The sequence below is a fragment of the Heterocephalus glaber genome, unplaced genomic scaffold (genome assembly GCF_053883595.1).
Source record: "Heterocephalus glaber isolate CG9 unplaced genomic scaffold, H.glaber_assembly_v1.0 deba00001698, whole genome shotgun sequence".
Lineage (NCBI taxonomy): Eukaryota > Metazoa > Chordata > Mammalia > Rodentia > Bathyergidae > Heterocephalus > Heterocephalus glaber.
The window spans coordinates 737,367-763,179 of NW_028258419.1; the positions used below are offsets into that span (position 1 = coordinate 737,367).

The 25,813-nt window shown below is 39.1% G+C and overlaps 1 protein-coding gene across 3 annotated transcripts in view; it reads right to left on the reverse strand.

Annotated features, from left to right (window-relative positions):
* Positions 1 to 201: 201 nt before the first annotated feature.
* Cds1 (CDP-diacylglycerol synthase 1) overlaps positions 202 to 25,813 on the reverse strand; it is a 64,301-nt gene continuing 38,689 nt past the window's right edge. For all 3 annotated transcript variants that reach the window (XM_004872340.3, XM_021250300.2, XM_021250299.2), the window contains 8 exons: positions 22,671 to 22,729; positions 20,198 to 20,280; positions 18,753 to 18,840; positions 16,351 to 16,419; positions 14,307 to 14,459; positions 12,784 to 12,903; positions 11,120 to 11,223; positions 202 to 3,461 (listed from right to left, as the gene is read on the reverse strand). In XM_004872340.3, coding sequence (XP_004872397.1) covers positions 3,332 to 3,461; positions 11,120 to 11,223; positions 12,784 to 12,903; positions 14,307 to 14,459; positions 16,351 to 16,419; positions 18,753 to 18,840; positions 20,198 to 20,280; positions 22,671 to 22,729 — 806 coding nt within the window. In that variant the 3' untranslated portion in view covers positions 202 to 3,331. The remainder of the gene's footprint in view (positions 3,462 to 11,119; positions 11,224 to 12,783; positions 12,904 to 14,306; positions 14,460 to 16,350; positions 16,420 to 18,752; positions 18,841 to 20,197; positions 20,281 to 22,670; positions 22,730 to 25,813) is intronic.

Sequence of the window (25,813 nt, forward strand, 5' to 3'; positions counted from 1 at the left end):
TACAAATTCTGCTGTACACCTCAGCAGCTCAGGGTATCACCTCTTAACCAACACAGTCATTCAAGTATCCCAAGACTTGCTTACCTCTGCTCTGAAGATGTCGCTGTAGATGTGAATACACATCTGTATCTGTCACTACTTCGTAAACACTAGTGTAAAGAATGCATGCTGTTTTGTCCAATGAGAAAATGGCACAAAAAGTCAAAATATGATGTTTGGTTTTATTTTCCTATCTCAATGTCAGTAAAAAGATCCAGAGAACTGATTGACAGACATCATGAATGTTCACCCATGTACAATATACATAGTTTCTACCGTCTGTTCTCCACGGAACAAGACGACACTCTTAGTTCAAGCCACAGTGTAAATGAAGAGATGCTGTACATGAGAAACAAAGTGGGTGGCGAAGTCTCTTCGCTCTCAGCGCTGGTGTATGTCCTGGCACCAGGGAAAAGTCCAAGGAAACACACTCGTACCACAGCTTGGACAGCAAGCGGAGGTCCTACTGCGGCTCCTCCCAGAAGAGCAGACCTGGAGCAAGGAGCCGCTAGTGTGATGGAAGTCGGTACTTTTCCCTTTTCCACCACAACACTGCTGCATTGCAATCTAAGCCCTCATCCCAGTGCAAATATAAAAGTGATCATCAAGTCAGGGTTTTATGGCAATCTTTTGCTAAAATATATTCTATTTTAATATACATGCTATAAAAGTATGCTAAAAAGATTAATCATTAGAGCTCTGTTAAGAATTTTTTTACATATAATGTACACGCCACTCTAAAAGTGTATTTGAGAAAAAGCTTACTGTGACTCCAAATACTCTGTTTATAATAATGATTTTATAATACACATATTTAGTAATGCCCTCATAATTCTATCTTGCAAAGCCTTACCAATTTCTTTACAGAAAAATGTGGCATCTACGGATCTGCAAGGAGTTTTACTTGTGCAGGCTGCCAAGTTTTTGATGTAAGCTCCTATCACGACATTTTCATTGTACATATTTTTAAATTTTGGTGTCTGAAATTCTCTTAGGATCAACATCTGGAGCTTTTAACGGGGCAAATAAAAGCAGGAGATATTGAAAACTCACTCACAGGTGGTCTGCTCTTTGGAGTGGTCATCCCCTCCTACAACAGTCTCGGGGTGATTCTAAGCTTTTGAGGAGCAGTGTGAAATCTGTCGACGTAGCACATGCAGTGGTGGCCAGTCAGCTAAGTGCCTGCCAGGCCAGAGCAAAAATGAGACTCAGTCCTGAGTGCAACTGCGTCTCCTGTAACCCCTCAGGACTCAGGATGTGACTGACAGCTAAGGTGCATTTGTGGGTCCCTTGCAGATTAGCAAACTTCTATTTCAGGGGTGAGAGACTGGAAATACAAAACAATTGTAATCTGTTTCCGATTTAAACAAAAATATTTACTTTCTTCATTAGCAAAACATTCTTTAAAATATATGTTTCTCCCCTCTGAACACCTGGCAATTTCTGAAGGCTTCCTGCCAACTGTCCGATGCATGAGATGCGAGTATAGCCAGCACACAGCACCGGAAGCTTCTGCATGGTCGATGGATCTGGGGAAGGGGAAGGAAAATGATCAAGATGCAGTATGTCCAGGTACCAGTTCCCTGAGGCACATGGAATCATTATGTGTTGCAACACATATACTGTACCAATAAAAATATATATTAAAAAAGAAATTACTCTTGTGTGTTAGTGTCCAGTCCACCAAAGCAAAGGTTTGGTATTTGTGTGCTCTTTGTTCTTGGTGGAAATGACATCTGCTTGGTCTTCATTCTTCAAAGAAAGAGGCATCGTCTTCTGCCCTCAGATTGGAGGACATGAGGGGAAAGTGCAGCAGGACCAATATCAGTACCAGGGAGTCACTCCAGGTTTAGGTCTGCGAGCTCATCATCCCCGGCTGCGTCTCCAAAGGGCCGTCCTGGAGATGAGAGGCACACAGGGCCTGCTCCATGCAGCAGTCACTCTTGCCCTGGGCCAGTCCCGGCCAGCCCCTGTCCCACTCCCTGCCCTGCACTGAGCTGCTCAGTGCCAGGCCTCAGAGCTCAGGGAAGGCAGCGCACAGGGCAACAAGGGAGAGGTCAGGCTCTGCCCACAGGGCCCGGCCATTGTGCTGCTCTTCATACTGTCCTTGTGGAACACAGCGCATGGGCAGTAGCTGTACACCTGCTCCTCCAGCAGGAATCACCTTTGCTTCTCTTGGGAAGTTTGTTTTTTTTTTGGTACCGGGGATTGAACTCAGGACCTTGCACTTACGAGGCAGGTGGCAGAACCACTGAGCTAAATGTCCCGCCCGTTGGGAAAGTTCTGAGAAGTCATTTCCCAAACAATTTTATCAGACATAGATTTGGGTGCCTGCTCTTCTAACAAATCAATAGTGGCGGAAACTTCAGCCTCCCTTTCCTGAATTTTGAACCTAGCTAAAAGTAGAATGTTTTCTCCTGGAAAATGACTATTTTGAGAAGTGGACAAACAGCTAGGGTGGCTCAACAGTAGAGCACACACCTCACACAAGCAAAGTTCTTGGTTTTATCTCCTGTACAAGAAAGACAGAGAGGGCCAGGGATTTAGCTCAGTGGTTCTGTTGCTTGCCTTGAAAGCACAAGCGCCCGAGTTTGATCCCTGCTACCAAAAGAAAAAGAAAAGGAGAGACACAAAGAGAGAGGAAAGAGACACAGAGAGACAGAGAGAGAGGGAGAGAGGGAGAGAGGGAGGAGAGACAGAGATGGAGAGGGAGAGAGAGGAAGAAAGAAAAGAGAGAGGAAGGAAAAGGGAAGGGAAGAGGAGGAAAGGAGAAAGAGAAGGAAGGGGGTTGGGAGAGCAATCATTTCCCCCCACCCTACTAAGCCCTTTGGAACATTCTTCTGATAGAAGAGGAGGAAGTGCAAGAGGACTGACTTCCTATTGTGCCTTACATAAAATGTTCTGCAAAAATTAAAGAGCAGCTCATAGGGCAAAAGTAAATATTTGTGCAAAAGATCCCACTGCCAGGTACAATCTGAAGACACCTCAAGTTCCTCATTGTATAGTGTTTGACTCTTTAAAATACAAGACTTTCAAATTATGAAACCCAGCAAGTAAGGTGAAGGAAGTTAACATCAGAAAACACATCATAGAAAAAGGATAGAATATTTTGCTGGCGATTTTCTACTTATTTCATGACTCAGATAAAGTGTTAAATATTCACAGTAATTTCAGAGGAGAAACATTTATGCCTGTAAAACTTCAGTCTATTGCATTTTCAACCATTCTTCTGTTCAGTGACAGGATTTTGTCTGTTGGGCTTCTCCTCATCCAGAGTCCTCCCTGGGGTCAGTCACACCTTCAAGGTGGGCTGGAGGATGCCCTTCTCGATAAGGTGCATCTTCAGGGTTCTGTAGATGCTCAGCTGCTGGTCTGGCTGGAGTACCAACAGCTGCTGCAGTACCTTGCTGGGATTTGGGCCCCTGTGGAACAATGGAGAGACAGAGTGAACACTGCTTTCCCAGGGCAAAGGGCAGAATTTACCCGAGTGCAGCCCAAGCCTCTCCTTCAAGTGCAGAGCAGTGACCTTCCAGAACTGAGGTGGCTTTTGGTAAGAGCTCACTTTACTCTCCATTGCTGTTGGGAGAGAGAAATCCAGAACTAGTCTGCTCTGAGGAACACACAGTCCAGATATGGAAAGAACGCACAAACACAGAACACGGGGATGACACAGGCCAAGAGGGGTGTGCAGATCGAGGTCCTACAGAGAGTCTCTGGAGGGCAGGCTGAGCTGAGAGGCAGCAACAAACAAGAGGCCCCAAGACTGGACATGACACAAAACCATTCCTTAAGGAAAGGAGCCGGCCGGACACGGGATAAACCCAAAAGTGGGCATGCAAACCTAATTTATATTCTTACCTTCAGACAAATTTTCAGATGGTAAAAGCTACTTTGTCAAAGAAACAAGGAGCTAGGAATGTTCAGGAGACAGAATGCCGATGTCCTGAGCTTAGCACTAAAGCCCCTGCCCAAGATATGCAAGAGGCACCAGAACCTGGTCCAGGAAAGTCTTGGGTGACCCAATTCAGCAAACAAGTTCCATTGTGTCTGTGCTGTTTGAAAGGAGGAGAAGGAAGAGGGTCTTGCTCTCCACATCGCCCACAGCAGGGGCCGGGGGACCCAAGCAGAGGCGGAGGAGTGCCCAGGCTGGACAATGGCACACACCCTCGCCCAGCCCCACTCTTGTGCTCACAACTCCACAGCCAGCTGGTCCCTCCTCACAGTGCCCTCCTGGCACCTCCTCCAGGATCCCTTCCCAAGCCATGAGCACAGGGCACAATCCCAACCTCATGCCTTTCCCTCAAGCGACACTATGGCCATCATGGGACTGTAGTTTCCCAGACCACCTGTGTCTGCACTTCTGCAGCACTGGTTCATCAAGGTTAAGAATGCACCCAGTTTGATCTTCCTGTGCATGTGCTGCTCCTGTACTTCTTCAGTCTACTCAAATGGGGAAAGCAGAGTGAGGTTTATGTTTTGTGGAGAGAAAAGTGGAATAATAAGTGACACCTAAGTCATACGTGGGAGACGGATGGGAATTCTAACACATACATGGGGAAATACATGTATGATTTACAATAACTAAAACTGTTTAAACAGAGTGATAGCAGACAGAAATCCTGGTAACAAAGAAATGTCTGCTATATGGTGTTATCACAACAAGGATGAGAAGTGAAACCATTTAATCTAGAAATCTTTGATTTATGAAAACTATACAAATGATCCAATCAGCCACCCGTGGGTCACCCCACACACAGGGCCCCAGCCATCTGCCAACCCACCATGGCCAGGAGCCTCTCACAGCCCAAGTGCACTCCAGCCAGGATGCACCCTGTCCTACTGCATTTCTTCACAGGATTTAGCAACAGCCATAGCACAGACCCAGAGCAGGGGCCCACAGAGAAAGGGAGGCACTTTTAGCAAGCTCAGCCAAGTACAAAGTTATGTCAGCAGGCACTCGGTCAGCTGCATCCTGGCCCCAGCCCTGCGTCTCTAACAGGAGTAATATTTGCACAGTGAGGTGCAGAATGACTTCTCCCTACTGGGAGAATAGCAAATGTTCCTTCAAAAGAAGAGTATGAGTTAGTGCCCCCAAAAGTTGCATTTTCTGAAAATAAAAAGTTCTAAAAAAACAGTTCTCATCACTAGTATCTAAATACTGTATATCAACAAAGAAATATGTATCAGGCAAATAGGTTAAATACTCCAATGTAAAAGACAAAGACTGTTAACTTGGTTATAAAACTAGAAATTCCAGCTAAACGTTTATTAGAAAAGAGAAACGCACCATTAAAAATAATGACAATAGAATGCTAAAAATAAAATGATAGAGAAGTGCTATTCAAACACTACTCATAAGAAAGCTGCTGTAGCTTTTCTAATATCCAAAAAAGTAGGCTTGAAGGCTAGTAGTAAAGACGGTGGACATTATAACATAAAAGGACCAATTCAACAGAGAGATATAATGATCTCAAGTTTGTATGCACCCAATTCAACCTCAAAATATATAATCCAAAAACTGACAGAACTAGAAAGAGGAATGAATTTATAATTGCAGCAAGAGATTTTAACAAAGGTCTCTTAGTAACCAACATAATAAGCAAGTCTGAAAATAAAAATTAAATCCACACAGAATATTTAAATTTCACACAACTGACATAGTACAGTGTTACATCTGGAAACTGCAAAATGTACATTTGTTTTATTATAGGCTGCTAAGTTAGACAAAAATGAACAGACAGACAGGGAAAGGCCCTTGAGAGAGTCTGAAAAAGATAAGAGTACACCAAAACTGAGGCTGGAGACATATGTGAAGACTAGGCCTCAGGACAAAGGTATAATGCCAGGCCCTCATGCCTGTAACCTGGAATTATAATTAGCACCACCTGGTCCAGGAAATCCAGCATCAGCCACACAGGTGGGTGACCACAGCATCCAGACCCATCCTTTCTCTAAAATGCCTTTGTTCTTTCCATGCACCCTTGGTATGTGACCTGCTTCCCTACTGATCAATATTAGCTAAGCAGCTATATTTGTAATCCTATAAATTGATGACAGTTTGACCCACATTGGACCCACATTGTGTCTTTGCTGTATAAATTACCCCTGACAAAGGGCCTTGGTGGCAACTCACTTCTGGGACCTCTCCTGTCTCTTGGGAGTGATCTCTCAATCAACCTTTCCTACTCTGAACCTCCACTGTCCTTTAGAATTGATTCTTTAATTTCAGGGGAAACAAATTTGACACATTTGATGTCTAGCACGTTGGGAGCTGTATTTCTCCTGTATCACTTCCGTGTGCAGCTGCAACATAGATCAGTAGAGATGATGTGATGAGCCAGGAACCCAGGTTCAAAAGTAAACACTGAAACCATAAAGGGTGAGTTTTCTGGCTCCCCAACCGCCATTCCATGCTCCTAGGGCAGAGAAGCTGAGTGGGTCCCAGCACCCGGAAGGAAGCTCCCCCCGCTGCCAACCCACACTCCTAGGGCAGAGAAGCTGAGCTGGTCCCAGCACCCGGAAGGAAGCTCTCCTACTGCCATCCCAAGCTCCTAGGGCAGAGAAGGTGAGCTGTACAGGCACCAGAAGCATCCCATGGAAATGAGAAGACACGTAAACAAGCCTCAAAAACAGACTTCTTGATCACCTATAGCAACCCCAAAGGGAAACAAGATGGAACAATCTGATACTCAACCACCTGGACTCTCTGAACTGGCAACAAAAGAAGATCTGGGAAAAATGAAATCAGAAATAATTACTGAGGTAACAGCAAAGATTGTGTTCATGGTGCAAGACATGATTAATAAATCTAGAGCGGACACAGATAAAAAAATAGAGGATCTGAGGAACATGATGGAATCCGAACATAGGAAACAAATGGAATCCATAAAGCACATGCAAACAGATTTCCAGGAGATTAAAAACTCCATCGAAAGTCTGCTCAGCAGAATGAATCAATGTGAGGATAGAATTTCAGATATAGAAGAAAAGATTGCAACTGGTGACCAGGAAAAGAAAAATTGCTTTAAAATTGTAAGGGAACACGAGAAATCAATCCAGCAGCTGCTAGACGATGCAAAGAAAAATAACCTAAGACTGATTGGAGTAAATGAAGAAAGAGGAGAGAGGGCAGATGACATAAAAAAACTCTTCACAGAAGTGATGGCAGAAAACTTCCCAAGCAGAGGAAAAGAACTTGACATACAGATAAGGGAGGCATATAGCTAGCCTTAATCAAAAAAAAATCTACACATAGGCATATAATAGTTAGGAGTCCAGAAATCCAACAGAAGCACAAAATTCTATAAGCAGTGAGAGAAAAGAAACAAATCACATACAAAGGAAAGCCCATCAGAATCACAGCACACTTCTCAATGCAAACCCTCAAGGCAAGAAGAGCTTGGAGTAATGTATTTCAAGCCCTAAAGGAAAACACCCTCCAACCCAGATTCATGTACCCTGCAAAACTATCTTTCAAAATGGATGCAGAAATAAGATACTTTCATGATAAAGAGGACCTCAGGAACTTCATGAATACCAAACTAGCAACTCCAAAAAATTTTAGACAATACTCTAGGAAAAGACAATGAGGATCACAACCCCCGGAATCCCAACAGAATGAATCCACTGGGCGTGACAAATTAAATGCAAAGGGGGAGAATCCAACAAAAAGAAAAAGTCATGACAAGGCTTTTAAAACTTTTAACTTCATCTCCCTAATGAGTGTATAAGTTAATCTTGTTATTGTACTGATTAGTATTTTTCTGATTCTAGAGTTGGACACCATTCCTTGTGCTATACTGGTTATTTATCATCTTATGTCTACATTTTAATTGGGTTGTCTATTAATGAGCTCTAAGAATTCTTTATATATTCTGGTCATAGGTTATATGCACTGTAAATATGGTCTGTTTAAGGACTTTTCATTTTAATGATGTCATTTAAAGTTCTAAATTTTGATGGAATCTCATTTATCAATTTTTTTCTTTTATACATCATGTCTTTTATATCCTAGGTAGTTCTTGCCTACCCTGAATTCATAAACATTTTCCCTTATAATTTCTTCTTAAAGTTTTATACTTTTAGACTTTCATATTTAGGTTCATAGATCCCTTCAAGTTATTTTCATGTATGGAAATAAAGGGTTGAGGTTAATTTTTTATATACAGATACCATGTGTTCTAGAGCCGTTTGCTGAAAACACTATCTCTTCCTCGGCTCTCGAATTGAGTTTATATTCTATAAAATGGTAATGTTAACTAATCTTTCAAAACTCAGTGGACCATATATGTGTGGTTCTATTTCTAGATTCTCTGTTTTATTCCAATGATCTATATGTCTTTCCTTACACCAACACTGCCTTGATTACTGTAGCTTTAGAAGAAGTCTTATAATTAGGTACTGAATGTCTTCCAACACTGTTTTTGTTTTTTTTTTTAACTTTTCTAGGTCCTTTGTACTCTTACATAACTTTTAAACTTCAATATTCAATTCTTCATTTATAGCAAGCATACACAGACCTGAATTTTTATATATACTTTGTGTTTTCTAATCTTGCTAAATTCAAGTACAAGTTCTAGGGACTCCTAGAGATTTCTTAGTATTTTCTCTGTAGGTGATCATTTCATCTACATATAAAGATTTTACTTCTACCTTGCCAATCCTATCCTAATTGTGTCATTTTATTGCCAGACTATTTTGGTGGGGCCTAGGTTTCAAAGTTTAATGGTCAGATAAAGACTAAGAATATCTGCCCTTGTTCCCCACCTTAAGGAGAAAGCATTGTATCTTCTCCATTCATACAAGGCATTCTTGCTGGAAGTATGGAGTACATGTCTTTAATCTGTTGAGAAGGTTCTGTTCTACTTGTAATCTCCTGATAGCTTTTACCATGAACAGCTGTAGAATCTAGTCCAATACTTTTTCTCCAACTAGTGACAGGATCATATGGCTTTTTCCTTTCCTCTGTTAAAATGATGACTTTTGGGGGTGGATCTTCCAATGCTGAACCAACACTGCCATCCCTAGAACAAAACCACTTTCTATATACTGCCAGATCTGACTTCTAATAGTTTGCTTTGTTAAACAAATTTCTATCTATGTTCATACTTTTTTCTTCTATTATCTTTATCCAGTTTTAGGATTAGTGCAATGTTGAGTTCCTAAAATGAGGGGAGAAGTGCTCCTTCTTTTTTCTGCTTTAATTCTTTGATATAATTTATCAGTTAAAATGTATATGAGCCTGTTGTTGTCATATAGGTGGGTTTTCAAGCTAGGAATATACTTTCTTTAATAGGTGCTATTCAAATTTTATATTTCCTCCAGAGTTAGTTTCATTAATTTGTCTTCCAAGTTATTTCTTAGAAGTTGTCAGATTTATTTCAAAAAAGATTTTTGTAATGTGCTTTCTATATGCTTTAAATTCTGTAAAATCTGTGTTAATGTCTCCTAGATCTTAATATTGTGATTTAAAAAATGCGTAATTGATATTGTGAAACAGGAAGAAAAGGTCTAAAGGAGCAGGGGAAGTGGGAGGGGTAGGGGAAAGGAAAAAAGGGAAAAGAAAAAATATGAGAGAAGGAAAAAAAATGGAAACAAAGTCTTTGCAAATAGGGAAGTGTGGAGGGGGTGAAGGGAGGGCAAGAGAAGGGGAAAAAAAATAAGAACCAAGATACTCATGTAAAGGTACAAGATCCCATTGATGAATGTAACTGCATTTTACATATAAAATGTACCAATAAACTTAATGGGGGGAAAAAAAAGGATGAGTTTTCTGACCACAGTGAGATTCAAGCAAATATCAACAAAGGAAGAAGAATGAGAGAATGTTTGTTTGGAAATCAATCAATATACTTCTAAGTAAGTCAAGTGTCAAAGAAGGTCTTAATATTGGAAATAAGAAAATATTTGTAAATGAGCAAGGAAAATACAAATATAACTTGTAGGGTGAGGTAAAGTGGTACTGATGAGGAAGCTTGTAGTCTTAGACAAGAAGGCTGAACATAAATAGTCTAGGTTTCATCTCAAGAAGCTTGAAAAAGAACAGCAAATTAAACCTAAAAGATGACAGAGGGATGGAAAATGAGAGTAGAAATCAATGCTGTACAAAACAAATACACCATGGAGAAAATTAACAAAGCTAGAAGTTGATTATTTGAAAACATAAATGAAATTAATAAACCCCTAATAAGACTGCAGCCTCTCAAAAAAAAGATAACAAAAATTCTTCCACTGCTACAGGTATATATTTAACATATTTAGGGACCTCTAAATATGAGCTTCACTGTAGATAAGTGTACAAAGGCAAGCCATGCTGTCCTCAGGTGCTATTCATAAGTGCCCTGCCTCCCGGCCCATGGAAAACAATTGGCTTAGCCTGTGCACCCAAACTCGATTCTAGGGCAGATCCAAACATGATGTTTTATTATCAAGAATAAACCAAAAAAAAAAAAAGATAAAGCACCTTTATAAAATAGCGATTAGCCACCCACCAACCCCTCCCCACAGGCAGGATCACCCTGGCCCATTTTATTTTTGTTCTTGGACTTACAATCATCTAATAAGCTATATTTGTTTATTGCCTGTTTCTGATCCTCCTCCCCTAAACCTCTCAACACTAGAAGCTCAGAGGTCAAGGACCTGGTTTTGTTCTCTGCTAACTCTATGCCTAGAACTTCTGGGACACTTAATAGGCACTCAAGCAATAATTGACAGACCGAATAAACTGTTTTGTACTTAACTCTTTTTAGCTTTTATCATCACTGTGATGCCCATAGATGAGAAATTAATCTCCTCATGTTTCAAATCCAGTCTTAGGCACACTAGCCATGTCATTAGCTTGGTCTTGCTAAGGACCATGGATATATTTCTTTTTTGTTTTGCGCTAAGTTACTTAAAGGTATGTAAAACATTTGCAACATAACCGTATCGCACTACTCAAAGTTATGGTGCAGGGGCCAACAGTCTCTTTGATATCACAGATTCCCAGTGACAGAAAAGTTAACTTGTTCAAATGCATGTTACATGAATATAAATGAAAACTCAAAGCAATCATGCAATGAAGGTTCAGAATGCACAGTACCTTATGAAACTAGTGATGTATACGTGCACAAAAGTTGCCATCAAATATTGACAGTCAAATCTGTCCATGATCCCACCATGCCCAGGGATGGTGTTTGCAAAATCCTTTAGAAACAAACAAATACATTCATGAATTTTCAAAAATATCACCTGTATAAAATTCTTATCTTTACAGACATTTACATGTCTTTCTGACATCATGAGCTACATAAGGAAAATACTATTAAGTTTTTCCACTAAATGCAGATTTATCAGAACATATCCAACAGATTAAAACCATGTCTCTCAAGTATGAGCTCATTTCAGGATGCTTTTGGAACTAACCTATAGCAACAAAATAACACTAATTAAACATTAAAATTAACTTTTTTTCATTAGTGGAAATTTTTCTAAATTTTTCTGTTTCATTTTATTATGTTAAGTTTATTCGTTTGTTTGTATTAGCATATGCCTGGTATACATAAGTAATTATACTCATGTTGGGAATCTGTACAGATACATATTGCATCTTGATCCTATTTACTTCCCCTTCCACACCTTCCCCACCTTCAGATCCCCTTCTCATCTTCACAGTGCCTACCTCCCCATTTCCTATCATCTGTCTTTTATTTTGCTCTTTAAATAACTTATACTTTGGGTTTCTCATATAAGACAAACCATGCAATACCTTCTGTGTCTGACTTACTTCACTTAGCACTGTGGTTTCGAGGTGCATCGTCTTCCTAGCAATGACTCAAGTGTATCCTTCTTCCTGGGGAGTAGTGCGGCCACACTGCGCTTGCTCCCCTCCAGCAGGCACAGCCCCTCTGCTCCTCCACACTTGCTGCAACTCTCTCCCTTCACTTTCTCTGTAGGACTTACTCTCCTTTGCTCAGACATCCCCTCAAATGCCACCTCCTCAGAGAGACCTTCCCTGATTTCCCCACTGCAGGGCACACATCTGTCCCTCCCTTAAGTAAGGGAGACAAGGTGATGTGCTTCATGATGAGCTAACCTAACCAAACATATGGATAGTCTGAAGTATCTAGAGCAGGGTCTGCCAACCAGGTCCCAAAGACCAAATCCAGCTCTCAGCCCGCTTTGTAAATAAAGTTTTCTTAAGACCCCATCACACGTATTCATCGACATATGGCCTGTGGGGTGGTGGGGCACACTGCAACAACAGAGTTCAGAGTTGAGAGAGGTGTGATAGGAGTGATGGTATGCCATGCTGAACACAACTTAGCATTTGCTCTTCCCAGGAAAAGTTTGGCAATCCCCAATCGAGCAGAATGGACAGCTACCTACCCGAAGGTTCTTGTTCATACTCTTCAAGTGAGACTGGCCAAGCACTAAGTCTCAGATTATTCACAGCTAGACCCCCCTAGACAAGCACTTGAACAAACAGGACTCTGCTAATACCAATATTTAGGGAACAAGTCGTTTCTTTAGGAGGCCGGCAAGACACTTTAAGATGGATGTATTCACATGGCATGACTGAAAGAAACCTAACAGAAAAGAACACACTCAAATCCACTGAGCATTGTTTTTGTGCAGCTAAAACAAATTGCAGCTATAAATTTTTGCCTAAGGATTAAATTTCAACCAACAGGCGACCAAATTCCAACTAAGATGCATTCTCTAATAATGTTCATGAATAACATAACAAAGAATCGAAAAACATACCTTGATTTTGAAAGCTCTTTTGAAACCACTGGCAAAGAAGCCTCCAAATGGGCCAATTAAAGAAGCAAAGGTTGAAAGAGCAATGCTGTGTATCTGGAAAGGATACAAGCTCACCGTCTCCTGGAAAGGAAAAAGAAAGTGGGAGAGGGGACACTGGGACTAATTCCATTAAAACTGTATTTGAGCATGTCACCTAATGCAGGAGCCATGATACAAAAGTAAGTCAAAGCAGATGGCACATTTCTGGGGAGTTAATTTTCCAAGCTTTAAGAGTCAGGAAAGAAAATCCACTGCAGGTCCTCTGTCCTGTCAACTGCTGAGCCAACCCTTCTGTCCCCTCAGCAAGGCACCCAGGGGACCCTGAGTCCTCCAGCTGGCAGAGCGTATTCCAGTGATCTAGGAACTGGACAATGGTAGGGGTTAGTGAGTGTGTGGGGAATCTGCTGAGCTAATTTCTATTGGTGGGGTTTTTTTTAACCAGCAGTACTGGTAATAAAATAATTTATTTTAATTTTGTACTTTATTTCACTTGATTTAACTTTACATGGTGAAAAGGAAAAGTTGGCTTTTTCTCTGACAGCTATGCTGAATGCTGTGGAAACATAAAAATACAAAGAACGATCAAAATGAGCATCAGTAAGACAATTATAAAAGAGGAGAAAGAGGGTAAAAACAGGATTCTGCAGTCTATTTTATAAATCTAAACCTTCCACTCCCCTCTAAGTAACACAAATTGAGGTCCAAGAGAGATGTCTGTGAACAGCAGGTCCTGTGGCTGCTATTCAAAGCAGGAGCCTCCACTGAATCAAAGGCTGGTGCCACTGAAAGCACTGTAACAGATAACAGAAGGCTTGGACATTGAGCACTTAATGAAAGAAATCATTTGTTGGTTAACTTCCTTCTAAAAAATTATGAATACCCATACTCGTGTGACACACACATGACTGATTCCCCTTTTTAGTGGACTACACCCCAGTACTAACAACACAGGTCAGGACAGCGCTACTGGGGAACCTGTAGGTACCCTGGGCGGGGGACACCTCAAAGTGCTCTAAATGGCAGCAGTGTGCTTTTGAAAGGAACGCTCCTTTTTAAAAGTAGAACCTTCCTGTGCTAATAAACATTCTCTAAAATTTAAGTGCTCTTTGAATTGGTGAGTTTTAAGTTTTAAATTGAGCTAATTCATACCAGTAACATGTAAAACTCATTCTAATTCATTCAATTTGTAAAAATCTACAGATTTTAAAAAACATTCTTAAAACATATACAAAATAAATTACCATCAATATTTAAATATATTCTTCGGATACAAATGATTTGCAATTTTCAAACTCATTTAATGCTTAGGAAAGAGAAATCACAAGGGGAGAACACACTATCGATTGAAAACCACTGTGACACCATCAAGTTAAAAACTCTGCAGGACTTGGATTTCGGTAGAAATCTGACCTCACATTCACAGAGAGCTTGGTCTCTGAAAGGAAAGCTCCTCCTGACCACACATCTTGAGCCCTTGCTCTTACCCGTCTCAACACTGCCTTCAGGAAGGAGGGCAGTGAGTAGCTGTGCAGTTGGAAGAGGTCGGCAGGCTCACACTCAGTGACAAAGGAGTTGACATCACTGCGGTACTCAATGGGGCAGACGAAGTACTGATACTTGGAAAGCATGTAGGCGGCCTGAACAACAGAGAGGAGCCCATGAACAGCGCCCAAACACATGTGAGCTGTGTGTCAGAAACCCAGAATGTGTGTCATTCATTATGTGAAACCCACAACTTTGGCATATTAACATTCTGTCGTGGACTTTTAATGCTAAAAGGTCGTCCTAGTAAATATTCCAGTTAAAAAAAAAAAAACAAACAAAACCCTTGGAAGACCGTTATAAAAATAAAAGTTTCCAAAAGCAATGAGATCTCTGTATGTCCACAGGGGTGGGGGGTAGGGGAGGAAGGGAAAGAGAAAGAAGCTAATTTGAACACTCAGAAATGCATGATAGCAAGATCTTACTTTTTAAAAGTACGTGTAGTCTTACTACAAGCTACAAAGATGAAAGATTGAATTAAGAAGATACTGTACAGGAGAGGAAAAGATTTAACTTCATTGCATACAAACTTTTACCCAGTGATTCAAAATTACTAAGAAGATAGTATAAAATAATACAGATGAAAAGCACCATTGTTCTTCACCAACCCAGAACTGACTCAATTGTTCCCTTCTTAGCCAAATCATTGTAAGTTTTAAAACCAGCTATCTTCAGCCAAGGAAGTAAAAGATACATAAAATAAAACATTCTATTATAAATTTAAATTGCTGGACAACAGTTTCTTGTTTTTTGTTTCCCTTGCAGCCATTCACCTCATTATTTTGCTCATGAAAAGTTAATAGAAATTCAAATATGACTCTAGGAATGGATATAAACTGATTTTGCTTCCAAACAACCAATTTCTTCAAAACCGTTTGTTTAAAAAAGTACAATTTCCCTCCTCATTATTTTGTCATATGCTAGGTTCTTATAGGGTAACTTTATATTTTTCCAATGATGTAGATATTCATACAGAATTTCTAAATTAATCTTTAATAATACCAATCTTTATGGTATTATTTAACTTAATACTCTGATTAGTCTTGCTTTTTAATGTATAAAGTAGAGTAGACAATTTGCATTATTCCAATTATTAATTATTATCAATATTCTACCTCAAACATTTCAGAATAATTTTATGAAACTCTCCTGGAATGTTCATTGAGAATGAACTAAACTTATAAAGTAAAAGAAGAACTTATAGAAGTTTTCCAATCCAGGATAATGGCCATTTCCATTTATTTGTATATTTACTGTCTCTCAAAGCTTCATGTTGTTACTCATTACTCTATAGCTGGATATACTTTTTTATACTAACTACAACTGTCAGGGACTAGAATTATTTTTTAAACTCAATAGTAGTTTTTTGTATATTTATCTTATATTCAGTCATTTACAGTAATCTTACTGATTCTTACCTTTTCTTCTTGTACTTTTTAATATAAACTGAAACTTCCTACATAATTATAAACTAATTTTTAAACATGAACAATATTCATTATTCATGGTTAAATGTTAACATTATGTACAATTAACAGACTTCTCCTGCTATGAGTTGAGCTCATAGCAAGAACCATCCACTGGGCCACATGGCTAACAAGTATTAAAAGGGCAGAGTTTTCAACATCATTTGCATTCTCTGCTATCACTCAGACACTACAGTCTCGGCACCTACATCTCCCAAATGCAGAACAGCAATAAGAAACTATCAAAACACACCACCACAACAGTGGACCTCAGATCTGGCTGTCCACCAAGACCACCCACGAAAGTTAGTCATCCTGGGACAAGGCTGGGACACAGAGTGTGTTTAAGCTCTCCAGGTGACTCCGGGATGCAGCCAAGGTCCTGGGGTACAGGACTGATTCTGTGTAACAGGTTTCAATAAATATATTATCAGCATTTTGTGGTTTATTTTTTAAGGTTTAAAGCAGACTAATAAACTTTCATTTGAAAAATATAAATAAAAATCCTAGTAAAACTCACCATGAATCCAAACACGACTGTAGAAAAGAAACCGCCAATGAATCCTTCCCAAGTCTTTTTAGGAGACAACTAAAAAAGGTCAAATAAAATTGAAAAGAGTTACTGCACTTACAAAACACACAACAGATATGCAAACTCTGTCCAAGGAGTTCCCTCAATGTCTTGTGTCTCCCTCCTTTCTTTTCTCTTATTGGAACCTTTTAAAAATCTTTTTTCCTTCATCCTGTGATTCTGATTTTCTTGTGCAAATGTCTATTTGTTTCAAATTCTTGGGGTTTTTTTAATCCCTTAAAGGGCTATAAACTGTATAGAGAAATAAGTATTCCACAACATTCATGCTTGTCTTGGAGTAAGGATGACATATCTTCATTCTAGGTACACACAGTCTGTGCTGACCTGCTACTGACCGAAAACAGAATGAGTATAACATATACAGAGATGGTGCAGCATACCCAATTTTCCTATATTCCTAACATGCAATACATAAAGAAATCTCTTTCTGAAATGGTAAGGCACTCCATAGCCCCAAACACTGTATTTGATCCTCAAGTATTCACAATCTTCGTCAGTCTCCAGAAAGAAAAGATCATGTTGTACTTCTGAAAATAAATGGTGTTTGTTTCAGAGTTGAGCTATTTCCAGTCAATGGGGCATTTGGAGAAAGAAACCTGGAGGAAAGTCTGGAACAGCAATGCAGGGGCAGAAGTAAAGATTTAGGAGCAGGTGGTGGTGACAAGAGCCCAAAGTTCCCAGGGCAAATACGGGCTGGGGTCAAGAGATCACTGATAGTTTTCATGATTATTGGTTCCTTGGAACAAACAATGACAGAAGCCAAATTTCAGAGGGAAATTTCTGAAGTTAGAAATGGATTACAAGTGAACTTATTGAGCTATTTATGGAGCTCTTGTCTTGATGCTGATAAACCCAAAACCAAAATGGTTGGCAGATACGGCTTCTTGACAAATCTGTTAAGAATCCTGCTGTACAGAAGGAAGGGATACACTCCCTCCTAGATAATACTGAGCCTCTACTGTTGCTACAAAGTAGCAGCAGTCTCAAATTCAAGTGTCTACTGATTAAAGATAACTTATCAAATCTAGTTGATCCACATCAGATCAGTTTAGAGTTTAATTGCTCAATTGCCAGGGGATGTTATACAGCTAACCCAGCCTGTAAAGTCACTAGAAAGCTATGTTCAATATTAGCCACTGAAATCTGTCTAGAGCCCTAAGAGTCTCTCTAAGCCCAGAACAGCCCACCCAAACCTCTTGAATACTTATGCTTAATTTTGTACTGCACCAGCTTTAGAGTCACTTTCAAGGTACATACTTTGCTGCCACTATCCTTACAGCTCTGCCTGGTATTGTGCTGGATTCTCACAAGATTTTTTTTTTCTTTTTCTGGTGGTAGAGATGGAACTCAAGGCCTCATGCATGCTAGGCAAGTGCTCTATCCCTGAATTATACCCCAGCCCCCACAGGGGAAGAGTTTGTGGAAGGTTTTCTGAAGGACAAGTAGTCTATTCATTCCTCCACAAACACTAAGCTACCCCACATCACTCTGAACACACAGAAGGTTTTATACCTGACTCATGGGCTCAGTCCCTGCCCAAACTGCCTTCAAATAATACTGCAGTAGTCAAGTAATCTATGTGTAGAAATATTATTGAAGACTTTGCCCAATATGTGGCGTAAATCCTGTTTGAAGCCCAAACATAAAAGCTCTTCTTTACTAGAAAAATCAGTTCTAGAAAAAGGTTTAATTTCCATGAAGAATTGGCTTGTTTCTTTTTTACTCAAAATAACCGTATAATAATTTTTTTTGTGTGGGGGGGTGATGATTCTGGGGATTGAACACAGGGGTTCTCTACCACTGAGCTACATCCTCAGTCCTTTCTATTGTTTATTCTGAGACAAGTCTTGCTATTTTGTCCAGGTAGGGCTTGAACTTGTAATCTTCCTGCCTCAGTTTCCCTCCATCCTATGAGTTCAGGTGTGCACCACCATGCCTGGATAACACATTTCATTTCTTGGCCTCCACTGCCTATAAGCATGACCAAAATATGTGGCAACAATATGCTTGTATTTTTCTTTCTTTATTTTAATCTTTTAGTTATTTATTTTGGGGGGGGGGTTTGGTACCAGGGATTGAACTCGGGACCTTGCGTTTGCAAGGCAGGTGGCAGACTACTGAGCTAAATATCCAGCCTTAATCTTTTATTATTACTTGCATTCTATTATTTTATTCAAGGGTTCTCAGATCTTTTTTTAAAAATGAGTTTGGGTGTAAAAGTCGTATCTTAGAGAGATGGCAATGTGCAGCATTACTGAGTGGTTGAAAATGTTTTCCAGTGGCTAGTTTTAAGGTTATGGGAGTGACTTGCATATAACATTTTCCATTACCTTAATTAATGGAGTTCTTCCAAAAAAAAATCCAAAAAGGTAAGCAGTAATGTCATTGCAGATAACACTTGATATTGGAACAAGGAACCTTTAAAAAAGAAAAAGTCAGCAGAAAAAGTCCATATGATTAAGCAGTGAATATTCACACAGGCTTATGACTCATAATGAACCAATGTAATAACCCTTTAGCTTATGCTTAGATTATGCTTCAGCCCAGCCCAAAGCTAACACAAAACATTAGCAAAAGCAGTAAATATATCAGATTTGCTCATTTAGCAATTAAGTAGATCACAATAAATAAACATACTTAAGAGAATATGGCTTAGGAAAATATTAAATAATCAATTTCTATGGTTATGGGCACTTAAATCTTAGTTTTACGAGGAACAAGTTAAAAAAATAAAATTTAAGTAATCTTTTAAAATGGAAATGAGTCAACCAGTTTAGTCAGAGCATAATCTGATAAATTTATACCAAACTCTTAAAGCAAATTCTCTTTCTTCTAAGAAAAATTAATTTATTTTTATCCCAAATCTGTGATTGTGTTAAGCCCATACTCTACTTATTTCAGAAACTGCTCCCCATCAAGGCAAGTTTTCATATGGCAGACAAACTTAAATCATTTCAAGTGTTTACACATACACACACACACACACACACACATACACAAGGATTTCAGTAAATATATGACACTGTCAGGGAATAAAATTTGTCTTAATAAACGCAATAATTTTATACTACTTTAATTAATGGGCTTAAAATGAATGTGGGGTAAATATAACCATTTTTTAAAAAATATTAAGCCTTTTCTTCATTCCAACTCATTTTGACTATTAAGCTTATAATTTTTACTTAATAAAATGTTCTCTGAATCTTCATGACACTGCTGCACAACTACAACTCCACACCTCTGGAATCTAGAAAGCCACTCCTCACAGAAGCCCAGGAGAAACCACCCGACTTCTCCCTAAATGATGGAAAAGGCATCACCAGTACATGCTTGCTAACAAGCAAACTTTCCTATTCTCCTCACATTCCATGTAAATATTAAACTCTTTCTAAAGTCTGTCTTTTATAAAAGTCACATTAAGGTTTATTAGCATCTAGAAATATAACTGGGGCTTTTGTGTGGACTTTCTGCACTTTGTTTGGAATTTTAAGAAAGTTTCCAGTTGTTTTTGGTTTTATTTTGGTACTGGGGATCGAACTCGGGACCCTGCACTTTCAAGGCAGGCAGCAGAACCACTGAGCTAAGTCCCTGGCAAGTTTCCAGTTGTTAATGAAGCATAAGCCCTGTGAAACAATACACAAACTCAGTAATTTTAATGGAAGAGAAGAATAGCATGTAGTATATTTAAGTGGACATCTGTCAGACACCGCCCAATGTTAACGATTTTCCAGAGGGCCAGATGTAACTGTGACACAGCATAATATTGTCCCCTTACCAGATCATGCCTTCAAACAGATTTTGGATGACCAGATGAGACTGGGTGACGGTTATCAGTAAAGTGACATGAGTCCACGCGAACTGTTAACAGCCCAACAACATGAAAGTTAGCAGACACAGTGGCCAGTGCAGCCAAGGGAGCAAGAGCAAAATGGAAACAGCAGTTTCTGCCTTCACTTTTGGTCAAACTTTGTAAGATAAGGTCACACAGAATAAGTATAGTTAGTAAACTGAAATTACTATATTGCCTACTAGAATCTTAAATGAATAAAAATCTTTACCAAACTAATCTTACTTTATACACAAATGGAATGTTAATAGTGAAATATACTACTAAATTTTAACAACACATATAAGAAATAAACTATAATCTTGAATCTCTCAATTTAAATGATGATGAGAAATTTATGGTGTTGCTGTGGCATTTAGGGAGGATCACTTATTTTACTCTGGCTGCATCTTGCAGTTATGAAAAATGCTAAAAACTATTTTCCTTCCAGAGTTTATCATGCTAACATTTTCCCATACTGAGTTATTTCTAATTTCCAATCCTCCAAACCAGTAGGATCCAACTGCCTGCTCCCCCACTCCCTTTGGGGTCCTGGAGACTGAACCTAGGGCTTCAAACCTGCTAGGCAAGCAATCTACCACTGAGCTGCATCTCCAGACCTATATATTTGTTTCTTTCTATCCATCTACCTAGAAAACTTGACATAGGTCTCATTAAATTGCCCAGGTTGAGCTTCAACTTGCGATCCTCCTGCCTCAGACTCCTGAGTAGCTGGGATTACAAGCATGTGGCACCACCCATTGCCCTTAAACTCTGTCTTTTCTTACTTGAAAACTGACCTTCACAGGTCTGTACAGTTCGATTTCATGGTTCCTAAGGCCTTTGTGTTCCCTCCACCTGGCCTGAGAGTTGGCTATGTTAATGACTCAGTGCAGCCCAACTAGGATGGGAACCAGGAGAAGCTAGTGTTTCTAGGTACTAGTCTCAGAATTTTGACCGGAATTTATAAAACAACTTTTCAAAATAATTAGAAATTTGAATTATCCTTAATAAGCCTATTTTCCATTTCAGCAAATAATATTTTATGTAGGTTGTTCTGTTTTATTCTGTTTTTATTTACATAAAAGATTGAATTCTTTGATGCTAGTTGCTTCAAAATCTAAAAATGATTGTTTTCAATAGACATCATTCATGTAGTTGCCCCTCTGTTGTCTGTAAGTCTTTCATTTGTGGATTCAACCAATCAGGGATAGAAAATACCTGGGGGCATCTGTATAGATTTATTTTCTTGTGTCATCAATCCCTAAACAACACAGTATAACTTTTCTTTTTCTTTTTTTGAGACAGCGTCTCATCATGCAGTTCAGCCTTGAATACACTATGTATGTAGCTCAGGCTGGCCTTGAACTCCTGCCTCATCCTCCTGAGTCTTGGGATTATAGTGTGCATGACCATGCCCGGCCATAGAATAACCATTTATTCAGCTTTCCCCATGTATCAAGCATTATAAGTAGTCTGTGGATGATTCAAAGTCTATAGGAGGATATGTATTAGTCGTACAAAAATACTATGCTATTTTATATAAGGGTCTTGAGCACCCATGGATTTTGGGATTCATGGGGGTCCTGGAACCAGTTTTCTGAGGGTCCAAGGAAGGGCTGTCTTCTCACAGGAGATGCTATTATTTCTAACATGTCTTGATCATTTTTAGATTTCCACTAAGAATTTTACTCTTCGCTTTCAGATCCCCTGAAATTAGAAAAGTAAGAAATACTACAATGTCCCAGCAGTAATAATTTAATAATTAGCAGAATGTCTTAATGGAGAAAAGCAAAGTTCAAATAGGAAATATAATCCCAATCTAAAACAAGCCCTGTTAATACATGAATTCACAGACAGATCTAAATGAAATGCTGTATTTTAGTCTTATAATTGGCTACATTTTGAAGAAACAGGAAAAGTTCAGCACGTGATAAATTTCATAAAACATAGACTTTGACTCACTCAGCCAGATACCTTACGCCAAAAAGAATTATGTAATTCTGTGACTAACCATAATTACCAAGAAAGTCCATACTCTGCTCCCTGCACAGTCATGCATAAGGAACAAAGTAAATTTCTATAAAACAACATGGTAGGTGTTTCCCGGGCTTTGTAATCATTGTAGAGATTATGAAAATGCTTCAAAGTTTTACACATTTAGGGAATTCAAATAGTTTATTTAAATTTTAGTCACTGGGTATATTTACAAAATAATTTTAGCAAAGTTTTGGGAACAGCTAAAAATTTTTAAGTCCTTAAAAATGTCTCAGCTTCAACATTCTGTATTCAGTGGTCATCTGAAATTGAAATACTCTTCAACTAACGCAAACTAGGATTACATCTCCTCAACAGAAGAAAAAAAGAAGAGAGGGAAGAGGGTTTATGACACAATGACTACACAATAATGGTTAATACACACCATATAAAACTGCAGACGGTAATGTTTCTTCACCAAGCTCAGTACAAACATGCAGAAACCTGTTCAAGAACAAAAAACATGTGCTTGTTGTGCAATATGGTACAAAGTGTAAGACAACCTGAGTGCAAATAAACTGATTCCTACATCTCACCTAGGCCCTGGTAGCCATTACTGAGATGCCGTCTCTCCTACTTCCTCACTTTAAGCATGGCAAGGAAACAACCTCATAATCAGCAAAGTGCCTAATATACTCAATGGCACAAATCCAATGAACAGCTCCTGCATTCACTACAAGAATCAGCTAACAGGTGGACATGGAAAACAGGCCTTGAATTTCAGTTGAATAAAACTTCTTTGCTCCATTGATCCCTTAAGAGTGGCTTTGGGGTGGAGCTTAGTGGGACCACGACTGCCTCACCTGTGCAAGGTCCTGGGTTCCATCCCCAGCTTACACACACGTAAGGTACCTGAAGAGTCTGTTTGTCCAGAGTGTGCACAGAAGGTTTCCAGTGTCTATATGATACGAAATTATTAATCACTACCACAGTAGCTAACATCTACTGAACACGTTAGGCTCCAGGCTCTTATCTAAGCATTTTATACATACTAACTCATTTAATCCTTCTGAGATCTCAGTACCTACTATCACTCCATTTTACAGATGAAGAAAAATGCACCAAGGGTTTTGTTAGCTCACTGACGATCGGGGGGCTAGAAAGTAGAGCTCGGCTACTCCTGACCCTCCGGAGATGTGTAGTTCCTCACAAACTCAGGCTACCAGGACTCAGGTGAGGAGCAACTGAAATTTCTTAGACCTGTATATAATAATTATAATAAAATACAATACTTTTAATAATTTCAAGATTTACCACCAGTATTTGAGTTTATGTTTATATCCTGTAAGTTTTACTAGAATGAAGATTTACTAAACAAAAATTCTTGCCAATTAAAAGAAACTTTAAATCATATACTAAAATAATGAGAGGCAGTAGGAAGCCCAACACACCAGTGTGCTTCTAAAGATAAGCTTTTTTTTTTCAGAGTTGGATACTGAAAATGCACAAACGAGGTCTCATATTTGATAAATGGCTATATATTCTATAACACCTTTGGATGGTTTCTCTGAAGCAGCAACTAAATTGTCAAATGATCTATTTCATGTAGAATAAATGTTAGCCTTGGCTTACCTGCATTCTATTTCCAAGGCAATTCCACCCACTAGAGTGAGCAAGGGTGCTACACCTCTCCTAGAGCAAAGAACCAAGCCACAAATGCTGTGGGCTAGGTTCCAATTACTGATTTTAAAGGTCCCAGAGTAAAGCAGGAGGCAAAGGAAGAGAATGTGTACTGATCTCAGTTTCTACCTTCTCTCAGTCCTCTAGACTAGATCGCAGAAGCAACTTTGAAACATTTTGTGAGTATAGACATAACTGTAAGCCATTACAGAGAGACAGAAACAGGGACAGAGAGAGGATGGATGGGGGGAGGGGAGGCATTAAACATGGAATTCATGGCACTGCAATTACTGGATAAAAGATTCCTTTAAAATTATTGCTTTCAAGTTTTTCTTCTACAGCAAGCAGACTTGAAGATCAAGTAATGTAATTTATGCCATTGGTCCATGGCTGAAGCTGAATGTAGACTAGATTTGGTTCAAAGGCTAATAATGGGGAAAGGACAAAACAGAGACACCAGACAGATGCCACTGGAACTTCTGTCCTGTCCAAGAACTTCCTGTCCTGCCCAATCAGACCACTGGGCTCCCAATACCACCCTGGGAACTCATCAAAACCACTAACTGTGAATTCCATAACAAATACTACTCTAAAATACATGGCTTTCTCTTTTTTGAAATTAAATTGAATTAAATTAAATTTACTCTGATGCACTTCTTCAAACAAAATTACCAGCAGTGCCATCCAATATTTACCTAATGGTTATCTTATCCAGAATGGTCTTGGCAACTCACTTTGACTTGATCCAACTTTACCTAACGGATATAATTATCTGACCCCTAAACACATTAACATAGTGCACTTCTCTGACTTTAACAGAGGAGGGTAGAAGTATTTTCTTAACATATTTAAAGCTAAATATTGTTTTTAAAGAAAAAAACCTGGAAAAGAAACATATGAAATTAATCATTTTCATTCACAGCCATGTGAATATTTTATGTTTAAATATGTAAAAATGCATATTTACCATGCTGTAATACATCTATGGAAAGAATAATTTATCCTTTTGGATCCACATCATCTTACTCTTCCCCTACCTAGGAAAGAATATTTGCATAGCTATGTTTCCAGTTAAAAATCACAGGTTTCACCACAGTATTATAAATCAGAGTGCTCACTGAAAAGGCTTCCTAATGTACAGCTCTTGGTAAATAATTATGTTTGGCAAAACTATTGACCATCACTCATGAACAGAGTACTGTGCCTGGTGTTGCTAAAACTAAGATATGTACGTCCTGCAGCCCAGTGTAAAAGCGTCCTCACAGGTCGTCAAGAAGAACCAGTTATCCAAGAGGCTAAAGAAAAGTGTATTCAAAAGGAAAGAAACAAAGCATGAAGTTGTTAAAAAAAAAAAAACAGAAGTAGTAAACAGAAGTAGTATAGAAAAAAAAAACCAAACCCACGATTCTGAAAAGTCCAAAAGATGGTTTTATGGATTATATCTAGGTGTCCCCCTCAAACCTCATGCACTCATAAGCAGAACTTTGGGGAAGTGGCTGGATCACAGGTGTGTGATACTGGATTAGTCCACTGATTGGTTGAGCATAGCACTGAGTATGGATAATGCATTTACTGAAGAGAGACAGTACAAAAACAGAAAGGAAGTCTCACTGCCTCCTGGCTCCATGGCACAGATTGCTTCTCCTCTGCCAAGCCACTCTGCCTTAGGGCTAGCCAACTACAGACTGAAGCCTTTACAAACTGTGAGCTAAAATAATCCTTTCTCCCTTTAACCTGTGGGTGTCGGGTATTTTGTCCCAGCAACGAGAAAGTAACTAAGACAGATGGGATACCGAGAATCCCCAAAAAGTGGACAAACAATAAAAAAATTTATTGAGCATTTATAATGTGCTAGACACAAGGCACAAAAATGAGTAAGATAGGCACTGGCATTCAAGAACTCAGTCT